General features: G+C 44.2%; 1 protein-coding gene across 1 annotated transcript; it reads right to left on the bottom strand.

Moving 5' to 3' along the window:
- Window positions 1-308: 308 nt before the first annotated feature.
- LOC121593004 (GTP cyclohydrolase 1) lies at window positions 309-9979 on the bottom strand. Its single transcript, XM_041915018.1, has 5 exons — window positions 9141-9979; window positions 6495-6704; window positions 1829-1994; window positions 1639-1755; window positions 309-1548 (listed from the first exon to the last, which is right to left on the bottom strand). The coding sequence occupies exons 1-5, from the start codon at window positions 9643-9645 to the stop codon at window positions 1419-1421; spliced, it is 1128 nt and encodes a 375-aa protein (XP_041770952.1). The 5' UTR covers window positions 9646-9979; the 3' UTR covers window positions 309-1418.
- Window positions 9980-24434: the final 14455 nt, after the last annotated feature.

Raw genomic sequence — 24434 nt, 5'->3', positions numbered from 1 at the left:
ACGGGGAAAAAATTCGAGCAGTACAATTAAACGACTGTTAAATTGTATCGCATACGCTCTTGACAGTCGTTTGACGGCGGCATTGGACCAGTCGTTAAAATTAACAAATGAACTCAATGCGTTCGCGATGCCAAATTCTAGCAATTTTTAACGACTCTGGTTAAATTTTAACGACTGTTAATTTTAAACCAATTCTTTCGCGATACCAGCTAGTATTTTTTTAATTTATCTACATGATTGTCTCCATTATATAGTCCGTTAAATAAACCTTTATTTGTTTCTCGAAGAGATGGAAGAATACCAAAACGTTTGATGTTCGTTTACATTTATTCACTTATTTATGCACGTATGGACATATCGGCTAGTATAACAATAAGGTTTGATTGGCGTTTTTTTGCCTACAGCTGTTGGCCTGATGCTGATGTTGGTTTCTCACTTCATGCTTAACTTGCGATTATAATCTGATGTGCCGTGTAGTATCTTCCAGGGACCAGGGAGTGAGGGTGGCCATCATCGGTACGACAGGGTGTATATGTGAATGCTAACAGCAATCGTTGTATATTCAGACCTTGCTTTAGAGCTGAACGGTTAGGGCTTGGCGTTCGCGTTAACCTCTCCTGTGGTTGCTTCCTTTTCGCTACATTTACCACCTCACTAATCAACAATCTTTCACCGTATCAAACGTTAACAAACAACAATAAAGATTCCTTTCCTGGTTTGTGTACAACTTGGACCCATTCGCGTGGCAAATACCAGATTCAAAAATGTATAAATTTTGTGTATACGTCCGAGTAGTGTAAAACAGTGTGTTTGTGTAGATAGATATCGATGCGTTTTTTTTTTTCACTTACATTTACACAGATTTTTTTTGCTTGATTTTTGTAACATGCTTTACACCTGTATGGGCTAAAATTTATTATCATTTGTAATATTGCGAGGGATCAGCGATCGTAATCGTGTCCACTGCGTTTCATAGAGTGAGAGAGAGAGAGAGAGAGCGTTACTAGCATCTAAATTTATTGTCCTTCTTTTTACGAAAGGTTTGGACACAACAAAGTATGCGCCCGGCGGCACACGGATAGACATTTATAACAACGATGAGTATGATTTGTAAAATTTGCCTTCCAGTGGGGCTTCAAAATGTAAAAAACACTGATGATGCGGATCAGTTTCCGCCGTACGATCAAAAACCATAAAAGGTACGCTAACATATTCAAAACCTGGCAGCTAAAAATCGAGTATATCGAGTGAACGATTTCCCTAAACGGATTTCCCTAAACGAGTTGCACCAAGGCCAAAGGTTTACCCTTCGCCTTTCGCAATTAATACTCCTTCCGTACGTCGTCGTCGTGGGCTTCATCGATCATCGCCGGTGGCGTTAGTGCTGGGGTCGGCTGGGATCGATGCAAAATGTGGGCTCACTTGTTGTTGCAGAGCGTCAGGAACTCTTCGCGCGTTTTCGGATCGTCCCGGAAGACGCCCAGCATGGTCGAGGTGACCGTTTTGCTGTTGATCTTCTGCACGCCGCGCATCACCATGCACATGTGCCTGTGTGGAATTGAAGAAGGAATAAAGGAAAAGGTCAGTAAAGATCGTTTTTGAAACAAGGTACAGCAAGGCATCGACGGGCATACTTACACTCCCTCGATGATGACGGCAACGCCGGCTGGCTGTACTGCCTGGGTGACGGCAACGGCAATCTGTTTCGTCAGCCGCTCCTGCACCTGAAGACGGCGCGAGAAGATCTCCACAATTCTGTGACAAAGATTTGATGGTTTTGTTAGCGATTTTTGATAATGGTTATTGACGCTGTTTCGTCCCAACATACCTGGCCAGCTTGCTCAGCCCGAGAATCTTCTTGCAGGGCAAGTAACCGATCGAGACTTTACCGTAGAACGGCACCAGGTGGTGCTCGCACATGGAGAACATTTCGATGTCCTTCACCACGACCATTTCGTCGTGATCCTCGTCGAAAACGGCACCGTTCAAGGCCTCTGGGGGATGGAAAAATATGAAGGCGAAGATTAGGATACGTTACTTTCAACTGACATTATGAGAATTCCTCTCAAACTTGTTCAAGATTTAAAGCTACTCCAAACTCTGGTAGAATTCGAATCACAGAAGACCCAGAAGACAACAAACATCTTCTAATAATTGGGCTACAGAGTGATTACAGCAGTTTCAGTGGAGCCTAATTTCCTATGACTTCATGCATCTCAACCATATCTCCAGCTCTTTGTTGAAGCTAAAAATAGAAATAAAATACCCAGTGAAAGGAGATGGAAGACACACAAAAAACTCAATTTCGGGTGCGAAAATGAATACATTTCCTTTGCCATCTTCCTTTTTCGCCATTTTGCTTACAATCAAAGCACTTGAAGTAGGACTACCAGTCGAGGGAAGTACCTCTCATCTAGTACAGAGTGCGAATGTTGGACAAATAAAAAGGCTCCAAATCAAACATCACCTCACCATTCAACTAACCAAGCCGAATGCAACAAGAGAATCCCTTAAACCAGCTTCCTGAATCGCTGAATGGGTTTGAATCAATACAAATACAAGCAAAAAAAAGACGACTCTCCCGCTTTTCACATTCTTTCGTACCATCCGTAACAAACGCTCGTCTCATATCCGGCCGCTCGGGTGAAACCGACGAAGAATAGTAAAGGCACAAAACGGAGTTCGAGGAAAAGGCGCAAAGCTGTAGGCAAGTTGGAAAAATCATCCTGCCACGGTCGATCTGCTAAGGGAGGTAGGCGTTTCCCCCTCTTTTTTTGTGAGTGTGTCCTACTTTACTTCTGAAGCAGGAAAACGCATCTTGAATGGATTGGCAAAAAGGGTGGTTTCGTGAGCGCACACGATTGACCGAGTCGAGCGCGTATTTTTCGGGTGGGTTAGTAACCGTACGTCCTACCGGAAAGAGAGGAGACATTTCTGCAGAAGAATGTGTTACATGTACCATAATGGAAAAGCGAGGAAAAGCGTGGGAATGATGAAAAGGCAAACCGGGTAGCGTTCGCAAACGAATCGAGACACGTCCTGCTACGTGCTTGTACGCTTTATCGTTCAATTTTTGCGCACGTTCCGCGTTTCCTTTTTCACTGGCGGATTGGGGGAAGAAAACTCTCATCATCAGCACGCGAAACGTAACGCGGAAACGTACTTAAGGAAAGGTTGGCAAAAGGTCGCTTTGTGCGATGAGGTTTGATTGATGCAGTGTGCTTTTGAGGTGAGTTTTCAAACCATTCTCTTCTACGGGCGTTTATACGCGTTACAAGTCGTTGTATTTTAAAGTGGATATCTTTGACAATGAATAAGTATCTACGGTTTTGGGGTGTTGTTGATGCTAGATCATCAGCACATGCCATAAGCTTACTGCTAAGGTCCTAAGGATCACCTGTGTGATCTATAAGTCTGCAACGTTTGTAACATCAGATAAATTGTGCTGCTTCATTCAATTGGATAACTAATTATTGGTCAAAAGAGGATCTATTTGCTGTATGTCTAGTATAATTTTCATTTCAAAATTTCTGTCAATTTTACTAGAAAAGCTACGTTGTTAGTTTTGGCATGTTTTGGTATATTTTGGTCATGTTGTTGTAGAACTAGATCCTTGCGTTATTGGTTCACTTACGCCAAGAGAAGAGAATTAATGAATCAGTTCCTCTTACTATCAGTACCCAAAGATACTTAAATAACATTTCTAATAAGTTTTTTAAATAAATATCATCACAATATATATTATTTACACCTTTCGTTAAGTCGATGGGAAATCAAAGATACTGTTCATAATATAAACGACATTTTCAGTGGTAGAAATCCAATAAAGCTACGGGGAAAACTATTATGGGCTATTTTTAAAACAATCGTAAATCTATTCTACTTGCTACAATGACATTGTCGTTTCGTCGACCATCGTTGTCCGTCGAATGCATCGAAGCATAAGCGTTATTAGATTAGAACCGAACTCGTTCTTCTAACAGTCGTAGCTACAACAAAGGATATTGCTCCTTAGAGTGCATTTACTGCACTTTGCACAACACTTTCACAATCGCTGCATCGCGTTGTCTGTCGTGTTTGCTGACTCCTCATACACACAATGATCTCCTCTTTCCCGGCAACCACTTCGATTACTGTACAATGTCAGCTTGAAGCTGCAGCATGAGCATCGCTTAGAGCGCCATTGTCTTGACTTGGCCCCGGCCAACCCAGGGAGAGAAGGTAAATATAGTTTCATAAATGTGATCTCATGCGCTCTCTCTCTCTCTCGTTCAGAGTTTCGGACCGAAGGAAATCACTGCACTGCCTATGTCCTGTGGCGGTACCGTACAAGTTGGTGGCCTGTTTTTATGTGTTTCAAACTGTTTTGAGTGAGTCCAATGGTGGATTTGATGCTGGTGTTCCCTTCGCATCGCAGCAAGCAGGAAGCAAAAACAGAAAATGAACAGAAAATCATAAAGTGAACGGAAAGGAAAGGCAGCACAATAGTACACATACAGACTTGACACACACACACATACACATAGGACGTAAGTAAACGCTTCTACCGAGAACGCCACGAACAAAGGCGCACACTTTTCGCAGTGGAAGGAAGCAAGTTAGTGGCGATGAAAACGAAGATTTAATTTCATTTGCACAAGTCGCCTAGTACTGCGGCGGTGGTGGGCTAGAGTGGATGCAGTTCTAGCCACTCGGAACAGGAAAAGTTGCCCGGGAGCATAGCAAATAGTGTATGGTTGGATGGTGCCGGCACCCATCATCTATGCGGCAGCCGAGTAGTAATGGTCGCCGGGAAAGGGACAGGGAGGTTTGGGAGTTGGAGAGTTTAAGTGAATAATAAATACGAAATGTTTAAGTGTCGCTCGCAGGCACCCGGATCGTGTGTGCGGTGTAGGGGGGAAAGGAAGAAGGGTGCGCTCCGTTGTTTAACTGTCCTGTTCTAGACGATTTTTGCAAAGATCACGAGTCTCACAAGAGTCAGACAGCTTTTACTTGGCCGTTGGTTTTGTGTTCCCTCTTTTACAGCCCTTTGGAAACTTTCGTGAGCAACAGCAAGCTTTAGGGATACCGATTATGCTGCTCAGTGCTGGTGCGGCACATACTGTAGGTTAGTAGTGAGCGTAAGCTATAGGGAGGTGTTGTAAAAAGGACAATTTTATGCACCGTCAGCTGTAGATGACACATATTAAACTTGTTCTTACGCAGCCCGATTTGGGTGGAGATTAACACGGGTTTGTGTAATGTACTGCTAAGGAAAATGGGAGGTTCAAAGTCCGGCGGGCTTTAAATATTTGCACAGGTTATGCAAGTAATCGATGAAGTGAGAGTTGTTTTATCAAATTTTCTTATGTGCTATCATGGTTTTCAATTTTAGTATGAAGGATCTCTCAGGTTCAATAGTAGATTTGGGAAATAACTTTAAATAGCGTTCAATTTTAAATAATAACTCTGTTGCGATGACGTGTACTAGAGCTTTAAGTATGAAATATTTTATCTACATAACTTTTTCAAAAAAGGCTTTAAACAATTAATTTAAAAAAAACAGTGTTTTACACAAATCTTGTTTATATTGTACCATGTTTAAGTTAAACCCTTTTTAAGGACATAAACCTCACTGCATCAACCTGTATTCTACCATTCCTGTAGAACTTATGGTACATTTTATCATTTAATTGAGTTAACCATCCGTCACATTGAAATCGGACCAACGTGACTGTAATCTTGCAAGGTGCGTTAAGATACCATCGTCTTCCGCTCCCCCAGAATTTCATGCTAAATCAATTCCATTCATCCTGCCGATACATGCTGGGTCGCTCAAATCGTACCGTTTCGTGTTCTATTTACCCACCCTTTCACTACATGAACAGCAGCGCTTCAAGCTATTATTGTCCCTTCCGACTGAAGAGCCTGGCGACGGCGACGATTGTTGGTTTATTTGCCGAGCAAAAAGGGTAACACAATCCAAGCGAAGGGCGGTTTGCATCATGATGACGACGCAGGCCTGTCATCACGCTTTGATCCATTTTCAAGCGAAGTCTCCCGGCCCGAGGAAAAGGACACTTCGATGGAAGCCAAGTGGTAATGGAAGAATGAGGAACAGGGCTTTAGATGATAAGAGCACTGACGCACCGACCCGCATATTATGCTGCTCCGTCTCGAGTTTCATCGCTATTTGAACAAGTGAAAGGAATCGCAAACGGAAGGATGATGGCTCTGTCAACTCTCGGTCTTTTCGGTATCGTCGCTTTTGGGTACGATGGGCACTTGCGAACGCAACACTTGCGAGCCACTCTTCAGGGTGTCATCGGTACACGGTGTTCCAAGCGTGATGTTTGGGCGTTTACTTTACCATATCTTCATGCAGGGTATCTCTTGAACCGTTTCGTTACTCGCGTCAATAACCCGCGCATCAACACGCGATGCTGTGCCAGGTGCGTTAATGGGATCGCGGTGGTGTTGGTGGTTTTTGCGGTCCACCAGACATTAACACTTACCTTCCAAGCTCTGATCGTAGCCCTTGGTAAAGAAGAGCATTGCCTTGGCGGCCCGTTCCGGAGTCTTCAGCAGGCCCTGACGCTCCGGATCTTCGCCCAGGCTCGACAGCAGCATCCGGTAGGACTTGGACATCAGCGGCAGCAGGTCCTCCCGGGTCGATGGTTTGTGGTCGAGTTCCAGATCGTGGTGAAAGGTACATTTTTCGTGCCCTGTAACGAAGTGTGGCAAAAGGTGTTTTTGCACCATTAGATTGATATTTGGAGCAGAATTACGCGAATAATTTCACAAGATACACTGGCATGCGAAAAGCTTTAACAGAAAGGTAATGGAGCAAAGAGCACTCTTTGGAGAGCTAATTAACATAGTTTTACAGTCAATAGGTAAATCTGAATGTTCTGGATTACATAGAATGGCGTTGTGCTTAACTACCCACAGGATCAGACTACAGATTGTAGTGGAATTGTACATCACCTGATATGCTATACCTTTTCACATCGTTTTGACAAAAGTAGGGTGGTTTTTTTGGGGAAAACAACATCCGACCTCAAGTCGCACAACCGGTTTACACGGTTAAATTATTCATTACAAGCGCCGGTGTTGCGTTGCGTTTGACAACGTCATTTGCATCGTAATAGAGGCAAAACAGTCACAGCGCCGCCTGATGAGGCTGAAAATCCCCATCGTTGTCGAGTCATTTGATGTTGTTGGAAAATCCCCATCGAACGCTCTGCGGACGTGTAGAGCTGCAGTTCGGGAAGTGCACCTGATGCCGAGCACTCGCCGCTTTACACCTGGTCGCACTGTTTGTGCTGGTGCGCAACAAGGCAAAAACGAGCGGACGTTTGTATTTGCATACTTTACGATGGGAATGCCGGTGGCGGGTTATGGGAGGACACAAGAGCGAAGCGCGCAAACGAAACATTGATAACAGAGCGCTCGGGGAGGTGGAGCAGGTAGTTATAACTTTATGCATCGGTTACATTACCATAATCGTGAGCTTAACAGGTGTCACAGCGTAAGCGAAATGATGAGCATGTCACAAAGTCGACCCATATCGATCTCGGAGAGATTGAATACCGGGAGATACTGGAGTGCTTCCAGAGTCATATTCGAATGAGTGCATCGTTTCTAGTTTGAATCCTGTTGTAATTGACGCAATTAAAATTCCAATCAAATAATAATCTTCGTGTTAAATTCTTCTCTACGCAATACATTCTAACACTTCTTTGAGTTCTTATTAATGTTTTTTTTTCATGCCTTCCTCACGACAACAACATAAACACGGGAAGTGACGAACCGCGTAAGCATGCCCTTATCAGGCTGGCCTGCATCAGCCTGGTCGGGAATGTTCATTCACACGGTGTGGCGCTTGATTTTTGATTATCAGTAGCCTAGCTGTCGGGCAAACACATTCGGTTGCCATGTCTTACGACAACCAATGGGAGGCAAGTAAATGGAAAAAAAAACGTTCAATGTGTTTGTGAAAGTAAGCGCTCCGTTGTAAGTAATGGCTTCAATGAACTTGTTACTTTTTTTGAGAGTGGATTTTGTTTGTTTTCTATCAGATTTTCACACTTCAAACGGTGTGTCGATTAAGACGTCAAACGATGACGGACATCTTCATCGTAGGGGTTTGATGCGATAAAAGGGATAATTGCGTTAGGCATCTGCAGTATGACCAGCAGCAAAAACAAGGAATAGAAACCTTCAACCCTAGCTGGTGATGAATGCAAACCCGTACAAGTGAGAGTTTATTGTTTACGGAAGTGTGCTTTAAAACCAGCCCGCTTCAAGGTAATCATTTTCGTTTTTACTGTTAACCGTGACTGGCCACTCCAATCCACAGCCAGTATACCCGGATCGAATCTCCAAAACCTGTCCCAAAAGGCAGAACTACGCGGCGTTGCCTTTCCGTTCTCGCCGTGCCAAAGACCTTGAGCTCAAAGTTGAGTACAAAGTCTGGGACAGGCTGGGACCGACCAGATTAGAATGGAATCGAACTGGGGTCCGCTTGGTGTGTGCTTATAATCCATCACCCGTCAATCCTGTTCTGGGTGCGCACGTCAGATTATCTTCAAGGAGTGGACAGAAAGTAACAAAAAAACGCAACGAGGAGCACCATTTGTCAGAATGAGAATAATTGCCGCGAGATAGACCCGCTGGGAAGGTAATGCTTTGCGGGCGTTGGCGGGTGGCGGATAAGAAGGTTTGGTTTTGCGCAACACCGTGCTTGCACATGGAACATTCAATCACAAAGCGGAGGCATTAAGGCGTAAAATAAAACAAATATATAAGAAGCAAAACAAGCAAACACCATGATGATAATGCGTGAACAAAATGAAGTTGCACCGAGAAACGGCTGCATGCAACAGGTTGCACTAAAGAAAAAGGCGCCTCGCGTCGTTTTACAGCCACACAACTATGTACAAGGTACGCTTATGAAGAGAGGGGTAGCAAAGCAGCTCAAATCAAAAACAACTTTACACACACACACCCACCGATCATTAAAAACGATTGGCCATGAGAGCAACGACAAAAAAAGCCACACCGAAACACAGCTGCTTGCGCGACGGTCGTGTTCCGCTCAGAACGCGACCACTTGGCAAGTCGCCTTCGTCTCCCCCCCACCTCCTCCCCCCCTATACCTGGCGTCATGATGGCCCTCGGTGTGGTGTTAAGCGGGGGTGCACTGCTAGGGTTAGTGGTAGTGGTAGTTGCACCGATGCTGCCTCCCGCAGCACTGGCTGCCTCACCTGACAAACTGATCGTACGGATCGGCGTCGGTCGGGCCCGGTTGAGACCGCCGGCGATCGCTGCTGGGGCGCCATTTTCACCACCACCACCGCTGTTGTTGTTGGCCGCCTCACCGTTCTCACCACCGGCGGACGATGGGGGAAGAGCGGCACCCGCTCCAACGCCACCCGCCGCGTACCCATTCTCGTCGCCCTCGGTCATCTCGCTCTCGGTCCGGCGGATGCTGCTCGAGCGGCGCCTGTTAGCGAACGGGCCGTACCCGCCGTTCAGGCTCCCGGTGGACCCGTTCCCATTGGCCGCACCGAAGCTGATCGAGTTCGAGCGGGTCGGGAAGTTGGTGTCGTCGATCTCCTGGTTCAGCTCGTCCGCATCGTCCGAAATCTCGAACTTGCTCATCGTGACCAAAGATCAACACGGCGCAGTAAAACAGGCGTAGCAACAGCAGCAGTAATGCAGCGAGCGGCGGGAACAGCACCAGTGCCGAAAGGTGGACAGTCTCAGGAACATGCACTAAAAATCGCTCAAACACTCTGGAAGGATAGTGCACAGAGAGGCACACACGCACGCACAAACAACAGGAAGAAGAACGATGGCGGCTACAGATGACGGTGTCACTGACCAGCAGTGGCAAAAAAGGTCGGGACACGCACACACGAAACGACAAAACCGAGCGAGATCCGATTGTGAACGCCGTCGGAACGCAACTGAAACGAGACCCTGGCGGTCGAAGCAACAGGCTCCCGCGGTGCGAGATGAGAAGCTCCGCGTGAAGGGCGCCGCCAGGGCGTGAGAATGGTGAGCGTGAGGCACGGTCACTACCGTGAGCTGTTAGGAGCGAGCTTTGCGTGAGAGAGTTGTGCGGTGTGTTGTTGGGCTGAGGGACAATGTTAAAGCTCATTCGCTTGAGGACTATGGGTTTGGTGGGACCAAAGGTCCTAATTTTTTTTTAAAATAAAATTATTAAAATTCGTTGTCATAGCTGCCATTTGTTTGTGTCTTTAAATATGATAGCCTTTTCAATCAATCTCTAAACATGTTATGTTTATATTCATCTTATTCAAACAATTTGAAACTTAAAATAGTCCACACTAAATGGCGTTTTTAATTACAAATACATTTCTTTACTTTAGTTGCCTATACAAAATTGCACTTTATACTTTATCTTATACAATCAGACTGGCTCGGAATAATATACTGAATTAATCAAGGAATAAATAAATAAATACTTATATTAATGAACAAGTGAACTGTGAATCATTCCGTTATACAAAAAAATTACAATAAAATTTTAAAATCTCCAGAATGCTTTTAAATACTTAATTACTAAATTACTAAATGACGTAGTGATTTACTCTTAGTTTTGAAGTGAATGCTAGAAAGGCTTAAACGTGTTTTAACATTTGCTTATGAACTGTTAAAAATATCTATATAAAAATATCTATTTTTTTGTAGATGTTGTAAATGTAACAAGGTTTACAGAGTTGTAAAAAAAAAGAGTTGTATATATAACGTCTTTGTGATGGATGATCATAATTAAGGTTACTTTTTTTGCGAAACTTAGTAAGATATTACTGTTAATTGAATTTAAAAACATCAAATCTAATAATGGAATTAAACTTTCAACTTAACTTTGCTTAAACAAAAACAATCTAAAGCAAAATAAGAAAGAATTGAAAAAAAGACAAAAGCATTAATCGAAACAGTTGAATAGTGATTACTCTTTCAAACAACTGTCCTACAAGCGAGCGTGTCTTGGTGAGAGGCATGAGCTTGTTCTAGCGCCCCCACCGAATCCTTTGCTCACATTTACTAGCTCTCTCTCCCCGTGGTCAAAACAATTCTCTCACTATCAAATTCCTTCCTCTCCTAGAGCGCTCAAGTTCGAATGATAAACTGTCGATGGTTGGGGATTATTTGTTTTTGCTATACTATAGAGAGAACCGTGAAGGAATTGTTGATTACACTGATTTTTCTGGGCTTTTTTTTCTATTGACTTCAATGTACATGGCGTCGATTTGAGATGAGATGACCAGCAGGGAATGAGAGATGGCGTGCGAGCTTGGAAACAGAGTGTAAAAACACACAAAGGAAGCAACCGTTGCTATGACGAGCGTGTTTTGACTGCCTAGTTGACAGTTATCAGCACGTTTTGTAGCCGTTTAATCCATTGCAGGTGTTTGTTGTGAGATGTATTTAGCAAACCTTTTAAAAATACAATAATTTAATTGCTCTGCTGATTAAATCATCCTTACAAAAGCAACAGGACGCCGCGTGGTAACGCTACCCTGCAAGAAAGGTTTACTTCTCGCTGTACCAAAACAACAACTTGTTGCTCACGGCATGGCACTGTCATTTGTAGCAGCACACTTTGTGTTTAGAAGCACTGTGTGGGCTGTGCTGTGGTACCAAATGCCGAACGCAAGCGTTTACATGCCCTCCCCTTCATCCGCTTATCGTCCCGCCCGCCCTCCTCCGCCTCGGTTGGACCGGTTTTCGGTGTAGAAAATGAAATCACAATTTCAAATGCAAGCAACCACGTGTTGTACCACTCTGTTGCTGGGGGGACGCGTTTGCGTGGACGAATAATCAGCATTGTCGACGGTTTGTGGTTTTGAAGGATTCGAAGTATTTACCTTCAATCCATGGAGGGCCCTCGCACAGAAATCGGACACAGATGTCCGGTGTACGTGCCAGGAGAGAGGGGGAGCGAGGGCGATGGGAGGGTGTAATCATTTTTAATCGCCTGCCGCTCTCGCCTTAACACCACCCGTCGCCCAACCCAACCCGCCCTGCGCTCGTGTGGTTTTGTGTGCGTTCGATCGGAACGCCAGCGGTCACCGGCGGGCAGTAGTTGGATGATGGTTGGTGACGAATTCGCAGGCATCGTTTATAAAATGGTGACCGTTTGGAGCGATTTTTTCTGGTCTAGTTGCGTTTCAACAGCCTTTTTTTCATTTTCACTTGGTACCAATCGACCAGGGCAAGGACATATTTTAGTACAGGCCGGTGTAAGTGTTAAAGTGTAGCAGCGACAGGAAGGAAGGTACGAACCTTCCCCCAAGCGGAGATACGGATGACTGCGTGTTTGGCAGTGTGCGGTGGCAAGTAGTACGCATTCCTGCAATCTTCCAATTTCAAGGTTGATTTCCGTGCGTGCAAACTGTTGACGTTTGTACAACGGCATGATGAAGGAGTGAAGAAATTCACCCTCCGATAAAACACAGCAAATCTAAACAGCGATCTGCTCTGTGTGTCGCTCTGTGTTCGCAGAAATCGATAACGCTCTGTTCTGTGCGAGAGAACGATGGCCGATGTGGACTTTGCGATGTGTGATTTGAGTAGCTATCTGGTGAATTACAGTGATTTCTTCCTGCCTTTTACTGACTGACTCATCCTGGCTGGCTCTCTCACGCTGGTGAATACGGGTGAGATTGCAGACACGCGTTTACAATGAGCAAAAGAGATTTCGAGAGGCTGTCAGCATCAGGCAACGGGTATTATATGAGTAGCAGATACGCATCCTGTGACAGGATTTAAAGAGATTTTTGTGAAGGAGTTAGGGAGCCAGGGATAAGAGTTGGAACTGCGTTGTTCCAGAAATAGCTCTATTGAGTTATTTTGATCACTTTTAAAGTAAGCTGACGTAGGGAGGTATGTTACATATCGTGTTTGGAGCATAGAATCTCATGCTTTTAATATTCCTTCCAACCTATTCTGGAAGTATTCTTTCTAGAACCTTAATTTGAAATATTTGTTCAACTGTGTTCTTGTTATGTAAAAAAAGGTTTCGTACATATTAAACGGATGCCTGTCGGATCGAATTTATGTTGATGCTTACAAGAATTGAAAAATTGAATTTCGTAACAATTTATATCCGCTTTTACTTAGTTAATAACATCGTTAGCAACGTCCCTAAGAATAACAATACATATTCTTGAATTCGTTAAAAACATTGCCCAAAGATGAAAGAACACAAAAGGCGATACCGCTCATCAGCGCACTGAATTCCAATTCATGTTTTGGCAATTTATGTTTCGCTTTTGAAAAAGAAAAACCTACGCTCGGTTAAGCCTGCCCATAAATTTGTAACCGTTGCTGGGGAAATCTTCAGCGATCCCAGATTATGGGTCCCAACGCTCTTCCACCGGAGACGCGTAGGCATTACGTTAATTGAATAATTCTCGGTAAAGAGTACATGGGAGTAATGGTCTTAGCGAACCTGTTCGTTGTAGCACTGGCATAGCATTTCAGTGGAAAGATACACAAATTCTCATCCATTTCATTTTTCGCACACTAAATTGAATTGGAAAGAAATGAAGAGTCATCTTCGGGGGGATTTTGGGTTTTGGCCGATAGCAGCCGGCAGGAAATTCCCAACACATCCCCGTTCCCATACGATCTACGACCACTGCGTACGGGCGTGGTGTTATTCCAAAGCGAACGATGTCGGGGATTTTCTTGCCCAGCGTGCCTTCAGTGTCGCCTTCAAACTGTTGCGAAATCGGGTGATTCAACAAACTGGCCCTGCCCCTGCGGTAGTCCCCTTCCGAACCCAACCGTATAAAACCGTACGCTACAGTATTTTAGAATGGCACTGCGAAACAGGTCAACACACCGGGAGAAGACAGAACAAGAAGAATAAATCAACGCGGAGCCTCCTCTCTCCTTCCCTCTGCACCGTCTCTTAAAAGCTTTCACACATCCAACGCCGACATGAGTCATTACGCGTGCGAGGCTCTAGAACGTACAGGTGGTGCACTGTACGCAAGCGTCACCCGAAAGCAGGCCAAGGTCAAGACGTTCGCCAACTTCCGGCAGGCGCCTCTCAAAGTGTGGTGGCCCGTGCGTGCGGAACGAGTTTCTAGGCCTGCCGGCCGGACGGGCAGTGCGAAACTTGTTGCAGAACTGGTGCATGTTGTGTGCAAAAAAGAATGGAATAAAAACAGAATCAAAAAAACACTTATAGAGTCGGAGATCGGAAGTTTGCTGGCACAAGATCAAGCTGGAAGCAAATCCCCATGGGCGGCGGGCACAGTTGCTACTGAACAGTAGCAAAAAATGCTCACATTTAACAGAGTAGTGTTTATCATATTTTAATAATTCATCAGCATCAGTAGCAATGTTTCAGTACAATCAGCTGAGAGTGGCACGCTCTTGTGCTGAATGTCTCTCTAATTGCCTAGCCGATGTGCGTTGTTCAGCTAGGAAGAATTGCTACCGGATTGTTGTGTTGGAAGTTATATAAGATTACCCGCGTGTGCATGCCTGGGGAGGAGTGGGACGTTGCCAATCGATTTAATGACATCGCTTTGTCTGGAGTGTGCGAGATGCCCTTTCGAGCCTCAACTCCACTGAGGAAGTGAAGCGAACACGATGCCTACCTTGGTTGTTGTTTGTGTCGCTGCCATTCTCCAGTTCCGACTTGCTGCAGGTGCATTTGACCGACTGTTTCTTGGAGGAAGTGCACCCATTGGAGGTGGTACCGTTCGTACCATTGCTGAGCCCGTTGTGTCCGGCGTACCCGTTGCCGGTGCCGTTGGTGTGCTTTTCCAGCTCGCTCACCGTGCCGTTGCCATTGCTCACATGCTGATGACCGTTAACCTGAACTTCCTTCATGGCGAGGCGAGTGTCTTTGTTAGCGCTAGTTATCACAATAGTCACAAGGTAATAATACTGATAGTAATACTAGAGATGGCGAAGATACTCCAAGCGTAATACACGCTTCACTACTTTTTCGTTTTAACACCTACAGCGCCCTCTGTGTGATCTCCAAACTTTCCCGGCTTGCAAATGGTAACAAAAACCTAACTGAACCAAAGTGCACACAGTTCGTGAAATCCCTGAAAGTCTGTCAGGGTCACGATCACACACAAACACACACACAACAGCACAAAAAGTGAAGAAGCGAAAAACAGGCGATCTTGGCGCGTGCGACGTCGGGACAGCAGGCACAACGAGACGACGAACTGTTCGCGGCGGCGTACGGTTTGGAACTGAGCCTGTCCGAAACCGATCGTCCAAACGAGATCGTTTGCCATGTGTCTGTGTGTGTGTTTGTGCACGAGACTCCGGCTAACCTCAGAACTACCCTTATTCTAGTCTCCTTCCATGTCCCTCCTCTACAAACCCTCCGGACAAGCGATCAGGTGTTTGCGGCGTTGTGCGCATACAATTTTGCGCGTTCCGGCGTCCTTTCGTTGCCTCTCCGCTTCCCCTCCGGCTGTAATAAGTTGCCGGTTCGGTGGCTGGTGGGGGAGAGGTCGTCCAACTAACCGGGTGAGCAGCAGTGGCAGTAGTAGATCGGCCCTCTCAGGCGAAGGCATTGCGTGACTGACTCGTGGACCCGAACACACTACGATGACCTACGCCAATCTCCTCCAGCATTAAGGCGGATCTTGCGAGTGCGAAGGAGATAGAGAGAGAGAGAGGAGGGGCAAGCAGTAGAAAAGAAGGGAACTGGGCCTGAGTACATCTGATAAAGCACTGTGGGTACAGTGAGGCTGTGTCCGGTAGCGAGACCGTGTACGCCAGCAGACGATTGTAGTACCGCTTTGGCTTAGAATTGTCATCTCTAGGTCTTGCCTGAAAGGTCTCAAAACCCTCGCAACTACTAAACGCTTGCACGAGTAGTAAGTGAAGGAGAAAGAACACCATTTTACTGTACCCTCCGTCTCTCGCCACCTTCCTTTGGAAAGCTTTTTGTTGCCAGCTTATAATTGCCGCTTCTATTGGAGCTTTTACCAGTCAGCGGCAGTGCATTTGTGTGCCAGTGTATGCGGCCATGGATAGTTGCGGCTCGCGTGTCTACCAAACGGGTTTGGGAGATCGTGAGGGCTGTCCCCACACCGGAGAACCGATTGACGACTGATTGATTGCTTCGAGGCGAAATTTGTGCTGCGACACTCTAGGGTGTTTGTCGTGCTGTTGCTTGTGCTTGTTCGCGTGCGCGCACGTGTGTGTGTGCAGAGGTGAGTGAGAGGGACCACCTTGAAATGTTGTCGCTGCCGAACATGGGAAAGGTTTCGCCTTTTTCGTGTGTGTGCCTCTTTCGCCTCCCTTTTCGTGGACGCGGGGACGCGAATCTCTGGACCTTGGAGGGATTTGATCTTGGCCTCGGTCAAGAACGGGGTCAACGCCGCGAAACTACAGTAGCTATTGGTTGGGGCTGCGCAAAACAAGATAAAGCTGGGTCCACTCCAAAAAGCCAAGCAAGTTCACAGCACGTCCCACAGTCCTTTTGGGTGTCGCCAGGCTTTGGGGTTGGAATTATAGAAAGGGTAAACATTCGTCTTCGGTCTCGCGAGGTTTCGGTTTGATTTCCTGGCTCGCTCGAACACATGAAAAGGTCTAGAAAGAGTTTGAACCACGGGTTTTCGCTGGTTAAACGCGGTCAAAGTCATACCGTGCACGGCTTGCTGGTGAACCATGCAGGTTATAGCTTTGAATGTTTTAGCAGCAATTATTTCAAAAAGCTATGCCTCATAAATTTTGATTGCAGTCTAATCAATTGTATTTTAATCGTCTGTTTTTTGTTGTTGTTTTGTTGTTGGTGTTCATGTTGAACCTCTACTTTACTCTACTTTATTTTGAAGTATCTGCTGGATTGAGTTATTTATATGCAAGCAATCCTGAGGTATTTGTTGGATTCTATTTAGATAAGTTGTAATGCTGAAATTTATTTTATATTTATATTTTCATATAATATATTGCTTTGGGGTGATTTCTAATATTTATCATTTTTGTCATATCTTTTACATTATCTTATCGTGCCATTAAACTAAATTTTTTTTAATGAAACATTGGCTCTGTGTATTCTGTATTTTTTATATATTTAATTTGTTGTTATTTCCTAATGAGGCTTCTTATTACACAAAAATGTTTAACCAAAAATGTTGTTTGGTGTTTGTTTATTACCAAAAATGTTCCCCTCAATCTTTAATGACACTTTGCAAAACTTTCCTACAACACATATCAATGGAAATTTACCGAACTTTCTATCGATTGACACCAGTTCCAGCAAATACCTCAAACGTCCGGCTGATTATTCCATACGTGAAGTGAAGACTACGTGTGTGCCTTAAAAGCGCTCGCAGCGCTGCCTGAGGTCTACCGTTTTTGCCCAATCAGGTTCAAGGTTAAGGTCGTTATCAAGCCTTACGCTCGGGGGCTTCTTGTGTTTTCGCCCCCGTCGACCAGACCAGACGACCGGCTGATTTCAGGGTTGCTCAGGTGGAACGGAAGCACCGGCCAGCCAGCTGGCCGCAGCTGTACGCGGCTGGCGAGACGGAAGGTGCTTCCTTTGGTGGTGCTGTTCGAACTTGAGCCAGCTTGTTAACACATGTTTGGCAAACTTGTCCGGTACTGGTCGTGCATAGGGGCTTACTACCCGTTCAAGAAAGAGTGATGGCTAGTGTTAGGTAATGCTGTTGGAGTTGTTTCCTTGGTTTTAACGACATCAACTTACAGGATGGTATTGGCATTTGTTTTGAGAAGTATTTTATTCCTCAGAACAATTTTATTTGAAAAGGGTATAAATAATCCATACATAATGATATACCTTTATTTTTACAAATTTCGTCTTATTTAGTGTAAAATATCACAAGAAAAAGCATATTCTGAGGCGTTTAAGTTGTTTTCGTCTCAAGCTCCTTTAAATTCGTATCTGCATTGAATCTAATTTGGAGTTGATGTTCGCAGCAAATGATCGCATCAAACGACTCAGTCCAAGAACTTGGGCCTGTTTTGGGGCCCGCCAGCAAATAAAATTCCGATGGGGCAACATCCTGGTGCGGTTGCATCATTCCGCTTAGAGCGGGCTGCTTACAAAGTTCGCACATTCTTTGTGTGTTCTGTGTTCCACGCCGCTTAGAAGCACCCTTCACTAATCGGCACAATTGTGGAGAGAAGAGAAAAAGGCTTACGAAATTGAAAACATCAGTGATGAAATTGCAGTGGCTTTTATTGATTAATTATCTTTTTTCCTTGAAAGGATTGCCTCGCCACTATAGGCAAGCCATTCTTTGACTAAATTGAGTCAAAATTTTGCACATGTTGCGCCCATGAACTGTCAATCACGGCGGTATTAAAATAGATCTTGATTAACCTTTGCAAATTGCGGGTCAAGAAGCAAACCTCCTCCCCAAAGCGGTAGAGAGGTTCGTTCCACCAAGCGTGTCCGCTGCTAACCGCACCGGGCCGGTACCGATTGCAATCGGAGTTTTAACGGTGGAATGCTGTGCTGAGCGACGGCATAGCCAGCCGGTCGAGACTCGTGGCAAAAAGCCGCTTCCGTAATGTAAAAAAAGTTCGCAACGATTCGTTAGCTTCGGCACAGACGGCATATGCCCTTCGAGGCGGCCCAATGCAATTCCCCCATTTGGGAGCCCTCCTCCCTCCAAGTGTTCAGACCAAAGTTTGATGTTAGAGTGTTGAGTGCAGACTGACCTAACCTTGCGACCGTGATCCAATGACCAAATTCTTGTGACTAGGTTTTCTGATGTAAAGTGTCGCTCGGCGTCACCAGTGTCCTCCAAGAGATACATTTGTGCAGATTTTTCTTCTCTCCTGTGTGGTTTGTTCTGCTTCAACTGGTCTAGGATTAAGGTTATTTGGTGGTAAGAGATTGATCGCAAGTTTTGTGTAAAAAAGTGTGTATCTTGCAGGTATCTAAGGAGCTATGACATGATTTAATTTCTGAATTAAATTGCTATTTGTTGGTAATTAACTTACAGGCTTATTCTGTGCTGATTTATATTTGATTCGCATCCAAATCGTGTTTAAAAATGTTTATTTTTTAATTTTTATTAAATATTTTTTAATAAAAATTGGAAACAACCGTCTAATTGTAAAGCTGTTAAACTTGATTCGTTCCATTTTTTCAGATATTTTCCATTGAACACAGTGCAATCTGCTGACAGGAAAAGCGAGCAATGTTTTTAACCAATTTCCATCAAATCATTACTTTTACTTTGTTCTTCTCGATGGATTAAAATAATATTTCATATTAGAATAAAATAGCCCATCAAGATGCAAACTTTCTGATCACGTACCTATAAAAAACAAACAAACCAAAAATCTCTGATTCCTCCCGAAGTCATTCACTTGGCATTTAGGTTGGCATCTCATTGTAAACTCCTTACCTACAACAAAAAATAAGCTTGCTGACGCAGTTTTTTACATCTTTGTTACACCCTGTGTTGTTGCTCTGGTACCGTGCCAACAGTGTAAGCTTGGGCTTGAAGCTTATGCTATCCTTTATTTCATTTACGAGAAACAACGACGAAGAAATCTATTGTGGGCAAAGCCAAAACCTTCCTAGAATAGGTGAAAGAGGATAAAGTTTTCGTCAGGTTTTTTTTCCTTCTTTGTTCATTTGCTTTTGCTTATTATTTTTAAACATCTTCCCTCACAAAGCGCGTCTACGTTTTGGGCAAATTGAAGAAAGGCGTGTGTACTCCGGGACTACGTGATCAGCGGACGCGCACATTTGCGTTAAAGGTCTTATGAATAATTTCTTTTTAATTGGAAAAGTGATTTTCATTTCTATCTCCGCCACGTTCGGTGACGCAAAATGTTAAGTTTTTATCAATCTTCGCCCCTCGGGGTGTGGTGGAAAGGGGGGAGAGGAAAAAAATATTGTTTCAGTCGCTTTCCTCTCGTCCCGCGCGCACGGGAAAAGAAACAACCAAATGTTAACGATTTACAGCAAAACCGCCACACGCGTACGGAAAAGTGTTTTCATAAAGACATTTACCATTCGCGCAGTGCCGCAGCAGCGGCGGCGACGACGATGATGAACAAGAGGATTAAGGGGATAAAGTGATAAAGCGCCTGGAGACTCAACCACCACTAATAACCACCATCCGATGGGTGGTTTACTTTCGCCCGGGTTAATGATGTTCGACGACACTTTTCTTACGTGCTCTGCCTTCTAGCGCTAGACGTCTAGGGAAAATGAGCAAGTAAAACCGAGCAACAAGGTTTCAACCGGTTCATTTATAACCGAGTGAAAAGAAGGGCCTTCACTGTGTACTGCATCTTTACATCTGACAGCTCCGCTGAAGTCCCTTCCTTTTTTTTCGGTCTGTGAATGGAAGCATAATGAAGCTGGCTGGGGATCGAAGCTCTCTCGACCCATTGATCGCACCCAGATCGGGGGCCCCAAAAAGGGCTACGATAGCGCCTGAAAAGAAGGAGTAAACATCGAAACCCGTCGTCCGTGTGCGCTTCGATGGATGGCGTCAGGGTTGACGTACCTCGTTCACCCCCGAACAGCTCGTCGTCCGGTAATCCGTTTACTGCCGTCGTCATTTCCATTCATCCGGTGAATCCACTTCCCGGGACACAGTGCCAGGGGGGGTTTTTCTGCTCGGTACAAGTTTTTCCATTCAAACTTTCCCATTTTCTCGGAGAGGAAATAAGATGACGAATTATGAACGATCGATGGTGATGGTGGTGGAACGTAAAGTGTTTCGTCTGATGGTGTCAACTCCTTGTATTGAAGCCTGTTTTTTTTGTCGTAGGTTGTAGTTTGTTGTTCCTGCTGCTATTTTCATAGTGCCAGTAACAGTTCTTGGAATTGTTAAGAAGTGTCTCGCCATAATGAGGTGCTAGGTATCACAGAAACAAGTCTTTAGCGTGAACTGTTGTGCACGGCATTGCATAACTTTAGGCGCTGATTTGACGGCAACGGTTTCAAGACCGAAACCTTTCAAAGAGCCTTTTCCAACAGCATTTTACATTGCGATGGAATAGCTTATTTTTATTGGTAGACCAATCCATCCCTTCCTTACGCCAAGTAGCTTTAATCGGTTGCTATAAATGTCTCATTCAATAGCACAGCAGCATGGTGCGGGAAGCAATTTATTTTCTACACGAGCAAACCCTGCGTCACAATCCATTTCGCAGGATGGTATAACTTAATCATCTGCTGCTTGCCCTGCGCTGCGCTGTTTCAATGGAGGCTCAATCGTGTGCACTGGAAGCTGCTACAGACCTCACTCCCGTTTTCGAATGGAAAATCTCCACTAGTACACGTAACGTCGCAGCAAACACACACCCTCACACCACATCTGTCCTGAACGATAGCATCATTAGCTTCAGCTACATCATGATCAACAGTAAAGATGGGTTCGCAGGACTGTAACTACCCGGGAATGGAAAATAAGAAGGGTCTTTGTAGGAGTGGCGGCAAAGGCAAAATGGATAAATGATAAATTGCTTTTTCTTCTTGATGTGCTAGCTCAAAATTGTATATAAATCACTTCTTGCGCTCGGTGGACACCTTCACACATTCGCACACCACGCTGTCGGAAGGTTCACATGCGTTCGTGTCGAAGTATTTATACATAAAATGGTTCTCTTCGCACGGGGAATTAAATTGATCAATCAAGACATCAATTAAATCACTAGGATGAGTTACAGAGCTGTGTTAGAGTGTGTGGGAATTTATGGGAATTTGTTTTAAAAATGCTTAAGATGACGTTGTGTTACAACCTCAATTGGAACTCACTTGGGATGTGCAGACGTCATAGTTTGTAATGGAAAATTGTCTCCATGTGGAAATGCGCTTCGCTGTAAATTAAGTTATCTCTCACGTCACTCTATTTCGTACACAAAACTCGTTGCTGACGCATTTCTAGTTTTGCTGAAATTTTGAAATGTCAGCACACGATCTTGTTTCAAGCTAAGCTTTTGGCAATTTGCATAAAACAGGCGTGACAATTCGGAATGATATTTATTGGGCAGCCTACGTATTTCATCAGCCATTAGGCAAGCAACTTCAGAGAATTAGAGCCAAATTGTTCAATACTGTCTGAAAGTAGCGTCAATTTGGTACGTTATCATAGACTTTTGATGGGATTGATACACATTTATTGCCCTCAAAAAGCTAATATTGTAGAAACACTTAAATAAATCAATTCAGGATTAAAAAAAAAACTTATTCTCTCCTTATTCTTGGAAGTTAGCCATGAGAAACTCGGCACATTTTTACATACATTATGGAAAAGGACGCACAGGCCTCCGCAGTCAGTCGAGTCTGATTGTAAATAAAACGCATGACCATTCGATTACCTTCCCAGGAAATGCTTGGATTAGGTTAGGATTTGTACGATTCATCGTAAATAATCGACATATTCATCAATCAATCTAAACCCCCCAAGGCAAAGCCCGAAAACTTCCTTTATCTGCTTGAGGCAGAGATAGGGCCCGTTTCTTACGCATCGAATTGATTTGGGATCCTATAAAATCGGATACATTGATCCTATGCCACCTGAGAAATGGTGCTTGATGCGGCGCAAAACCTGCAAAGGAACCTTAGGTATTTATTTCTCTCCGATGTGGAGAAAGTCAATACGGCCCATCATTGCTACTTGCAGTGCCTTGTATCACGCAAATCATCTCTTAAAGAGAATCAATGCCGATGCTATCGGTAGGATGAGCTTTAATCGAATGTTCTCTTTAAGAGTACCTTCGTGCAGCCTAAACGGGAGACGCCTTGTTCGTCTTTCGCCATGCTCCCCGAGGTACAGAAATTATTATTGATTGAATACCAAGCGCGGAACCCAAAGCCATGGTAATTCAGGACCTAGTACACCACATCTGCCGGCGAATAAGGCTCCCGCCGTCCTTTCCATCTCATTAAGTTCATCGTATGTGCCTCGTGCTTAAAGCTGGTATCGTTAGGCTTTTCCTTCCTGCGGACGGTGCGCATTAAAACTGCTGCCCCAAGACAATCAATAGTAATCGGGGCGGGCGATAAAGAGTCCTCAGTTGGTTCGGACGAAAATACATAAATAAGCAGAGGAGGAAGCACCAAACTGGATCCACCTTTTGTACCAACACACAGAGACACCATTACATATACAAACACATGGTGTAAGAGAAAACGACTACGCTGTGAGGATGTGCCACTGTGTGTCACTGCTAATGTATGATTTTCTTGAGTCATTTCGTTTGCGCTCGCTATCCCCCACGGGCGGAGCAAAGTGAAAGAATCTTTCGCCTCATTGCCTCATGCCTAAATTATGCTATCCCAATCGCTGGAGCGTATATGCATGCACCAACACATGTAGCAACACATCCGGCCTGCTGGCTCTGGCGTAAGCCATTAACGACGTCCTGCTACGAGCGACAGCAAACGGCTGGAACGTGATCTACATTTATTTTGCTCATTGCTATTTCGCGTCTATATCTATTTGCGCTTGGTGAGAGCGAGCGGTGGTGGTAACATTCTTTTCTTCGAAAAGTAAACGGAGACGAGCCTTCTTTTGGTACACTGTGTGAGAGTGTGTATGTGTAGGGCAAAGAGAGATCGATTGTACCTTTTAAAGCGAATTATCTCAGCGAAAGTTAGTTGTAGCTGTTGAATTGTGCACTTGCATATTATAAATTAAAGCCTGACTAATCCGTTATGCTTCACTTAACTAACTCAGGATTTGGGCTACATTATTGTTTAACGAAAATTTCGTTTCGCTTTTTATGAAAAAACTTTATAATATTTAATATTTCTAATTATTCTGTAATTGTGCTTACAGGTGAAATATTCAATTGCTATGTTAAATTGTCATTGTGAAGTATGTAATTGTGATGAAACATATTTCAAGAAAGGATATTTTTTTCAAAAAGAAAATGAATTGCTCTCCATTATAACAAATCATGGTTAAGCAATACGGCAAAGCCCTCCCTTCCGAGTAAATACAATACAAAATAACAAATCATGTCAAAATCAGATTGCATACACTTAGGCGCATAATAAGATAAAGCAAAAGTATTTAAAAAATATGGAAATTTTCTACTCCTGAGCCGTTTTATTAAATACTATAAATATAAAATGTTTGTTAGAAATATAACACACATTATTTAACAGTTATACATACATATACAACTTACATTATGTTACTACTATGTGCAAAGTATTTGCTAAACGTAAAAGGTTTTTCTAAGATTCAAAGAGTCTTTTCTGTGAAAAGAACCGCAAGAAGCTTGCTTTCAATGACATTTTTAAGTAAAACCACACTTATGATGGCTCTTGTGCCCCCGGCTACCGTATATTTGTTCTTTCGTGTCTACGAAAACCCTCCACCGCTGGATGGTGATCGACGTCAGAAAGGTTTCGTTAATCTTCACCGCTTTTTATTAGCTTGTGCCTCTCTCTTCCCCGGGTTTTTTCCGGATTCGCACAC

This window comes from Anopheles merus, chromosome 2L, assembly GCF_017562075.2.
Source record: "Anopheles merus strain MAF chromosome 2L, AmerM5.1, whole genome shotgun sequence".
Taxonomy (NCBI): Eukaryota; Metazoa; Arthropoda; class Insecta; order Diptera; family Culicidae; genus Anopheles; species Anopheles merus.
The sequence above is the reverse complement of the archived record's forward strand: the minus strand, read 5'-3'. Positions and strand labels throughout refer to the sequence as shown.